We start from the raw sequence: 2,500 nt of genomic DNA, 5'->3' as shown, positions 1-2,500 counted from the left end.
CAAGAATAGAAAACCTTTTGATGAGTATTCGGAGTTAGCCACAATTGAACGACAGAAATAACCCATCTCCCTCAGTTCCATCCTAACCCATCTATCTCAACCTCACCTTTCTTCAGGCTCTGTTCTTAGCTCACGGCCCATCATTCCATCGCAACGTTGAGGTAGAGGCTTTCCAGAACATTGAACTTTACAACCTTATGTGCCATCTCCTCGGCGTGACACCCGCTCCCAACAATGGCACGTGGGGTTCTCTTCATCACATGCTGGTTAATCCGCCGCCATACCCCGTTGCTACGCAGGTGATTATTTTTATTTATTATTATTATTATCATTTTTTTTACTTTAAGATGTTTAGGTGTTTTATGTGTAAAACTTAAGCACGTAAGTAACAGTAGTGTTATTGTACATGAACACTTTTACAAAGAAAAAGAAGAAATCTCAGTATGCATATTGAGATATCATTTTTCAGAAACGAGTTTAAGAAAGTTCAACGACACGCTCTCATGACCCTACAGGAATTCCCTCCTCCAGTTATAGCTGCGCCCCGCGAGGAGAGTCTAGGATATGGCTCGGTGAAGCCCCTTTGCGAGGGAGACTTCGATAAGGACTTCGAGTACCTGGAGGTCCTGAAGGAAACCGAGGAGGAGCTTCCTAAGGTGTTCGACGCTCACCTGCCTTTTGGCGTGCCGAATATGGGACCCGTCAGGAACATGGTCGCCTTGCTAGCCCATCCTAACTTTATTACAGGTGAGGTACTTTATGCTTTATTCTTTTACGGTTACAATTACATTACATTGCAGTGGAGAAAATATCAGTAACTACGATCTAGCTAGAACTGTTTTTCATGTCACTATGGTAATGGGAGATTTATATAACTATATGAAAATGTATGTCCCTTTACAAAAAAAAAATAAGCACATTTTAATAACTTTAAGATAATTAATCTAATTTTTAAGACGACTGCACTAATCCTCTCCCAAACCCCAGCTTATTCCCCCATCTTGAAAATGCCTCTCTGGACGAGCTTCACCATCACCCAACCCAGCGTCGGCGGCAGGAGGTTCCCCTGGAGGAGTGACCTGAGGCTGGCATTGAGTCAGAGGTCTTCTTGTATCCATTACCTGCACCTTCTCGCAAAGGGGTACTCTCAGCAGCCTCTCTTTCCGCCAGGTTGGTTGGCTGGGTGTCCTGGTTGTGATGTGATGGTTAAATTTATTATTATTATCTCTTTTTAAGATCGTGAGTTTGCTTATTCCGATTTCCGTTCCTATCACAGACAATTTAAGAATTTATTCTCCCTGCTTTATTACATGCTTGACTTCCATAGTATGCAATTTCCCAATGCACACACACACACACACACACACACACACACACACACACACACACACACACACACACACACACATACATACATACATACATACACACACACACACACACACACACACACACACACATATATATATAAATATATACATATATATACATATATATGTATATATGTATATATATATGTGTGTGTGTGCGTGTGCGTCAGTGTGCGTGTGCATGTGCAGTTGCGCGTGCGTGTGCGTGCGTGTATGCCTGTATACCTAAAAATATATCAACAAAGCCTCCGCTCCGAATCTCATGCCTCCCGTCGCCCTACCTCTCCCCCAGAGTTCAACTGCCACGAGGAGTCCAGCCAACTGCCCTTCCTGATGAGCAACGCCATCCCTCAGACACCGAGGCTCACGCAGCGTTGGCAGCAGCTCCTCTACCTTGTGAATTCGTGGGTCAGAGAGTACGGCGTCGTCAACGTGCTAACGGGGCCTGTGTTTGATTATGACGGCGACACCTTCGCTGATAACTTGTATACTGTCAGGTATTTATCACTGTTCTTGTCAATGCATTTAATTCGTGTGTCGTTAAAAAGCCGATTGTCATGTTTCTGTTCCAGGTAATTTATTTTTTATTCATGCAGTTCTGAAAAAAAAGATTCATAAAACAAAATATTCCTACGACAAAGCTTATTAACCTTCGTTCATGTTGAATATTTAACCTTAATCCTTTCCCTTTCTATTTTTTCTGTACATCTGGGTAAATCTCTCTCTCTCTCTCTCTCTCTCTCTCTCTCTTTCTTCGCTTTCTTTCCTCTCTTCCGCTCCCCTATCCCTGTCCCATCTCTTCTTTCCCTCTCTCCGTTTCTCCCCTCGCTTTCCCTCACATCATCCTTCCCTCCCCCTCCCTCTCCACCCTTCCTTCACCCTCTCCCTCCCCCTATCCCCCTATCCCCCTATTCCCTCACCTACAGGAACCCCAGCGGAGGCTTGGCTTTACCAACCCACAAGTTCCTCGTAGTAAGCAGATGCATCGTGTGGGTGCGACACATGAAGTACTGTCCCCCTGAATACGTGGACGCCCTTGCATTCGTCTACCCTCAGACCACCGCCGTTTCCAATTGTCTTGTGAGTATGGGGAGTGAGAGGGTGGTTTGCTTGACGTGGGATCATTCTTT

At 44.7% G+C, this 2,500-nt stretch overlaps 1 protein-coding gene across 1 annotated transcript in view; it reads left to right on the top strand.

Moving 5' to 3' along the window:
* Positions 1-2,500, top strand: part of LOC119580105 (venom phosphodiesterase 2-like) — a 16,879-nt gene that overhangs the window by 12,710 nt on the left and 1,669 nt on the right. The window contains exons 10-14 of the mRNA XM_037928032.1: positions 117-299; positions 516-747; positions 988-1,170; positions 1,663-1,867; positions 2,297-2,450. Coding sequence (XP_037783960.1) covers positions 117-299; positions 516-747; positions 988-1,170; positions 1,663-1,867; positions 2,297-2,450 — 957 coding nt within the window. The remainder of the gene's footprint in view (positions 1-116; positions 300-515; positions 748-987; positions 1,171-1,662; positions 1,868-2,296; positions 2,451-2,500) is intronic.

The sequence above is a fragment of the Penaeus monodon genome, chromosome 13 (assembly GCF_015228065.2).
Source record: "Penaeus monodon isolate SGIC_2016 chromosome 13, NSTDA_Pmon_1, whole genome shotgun sequence".
NCBI lineage: Eukaryota > Metazoa > Arthropoda > Malacostraca > Decapoda > Penaeidae > Penaeus > Penaeus monodon.
This window is presented reverse-complemented; position numbering and strand designations above follow the sequence as displayed.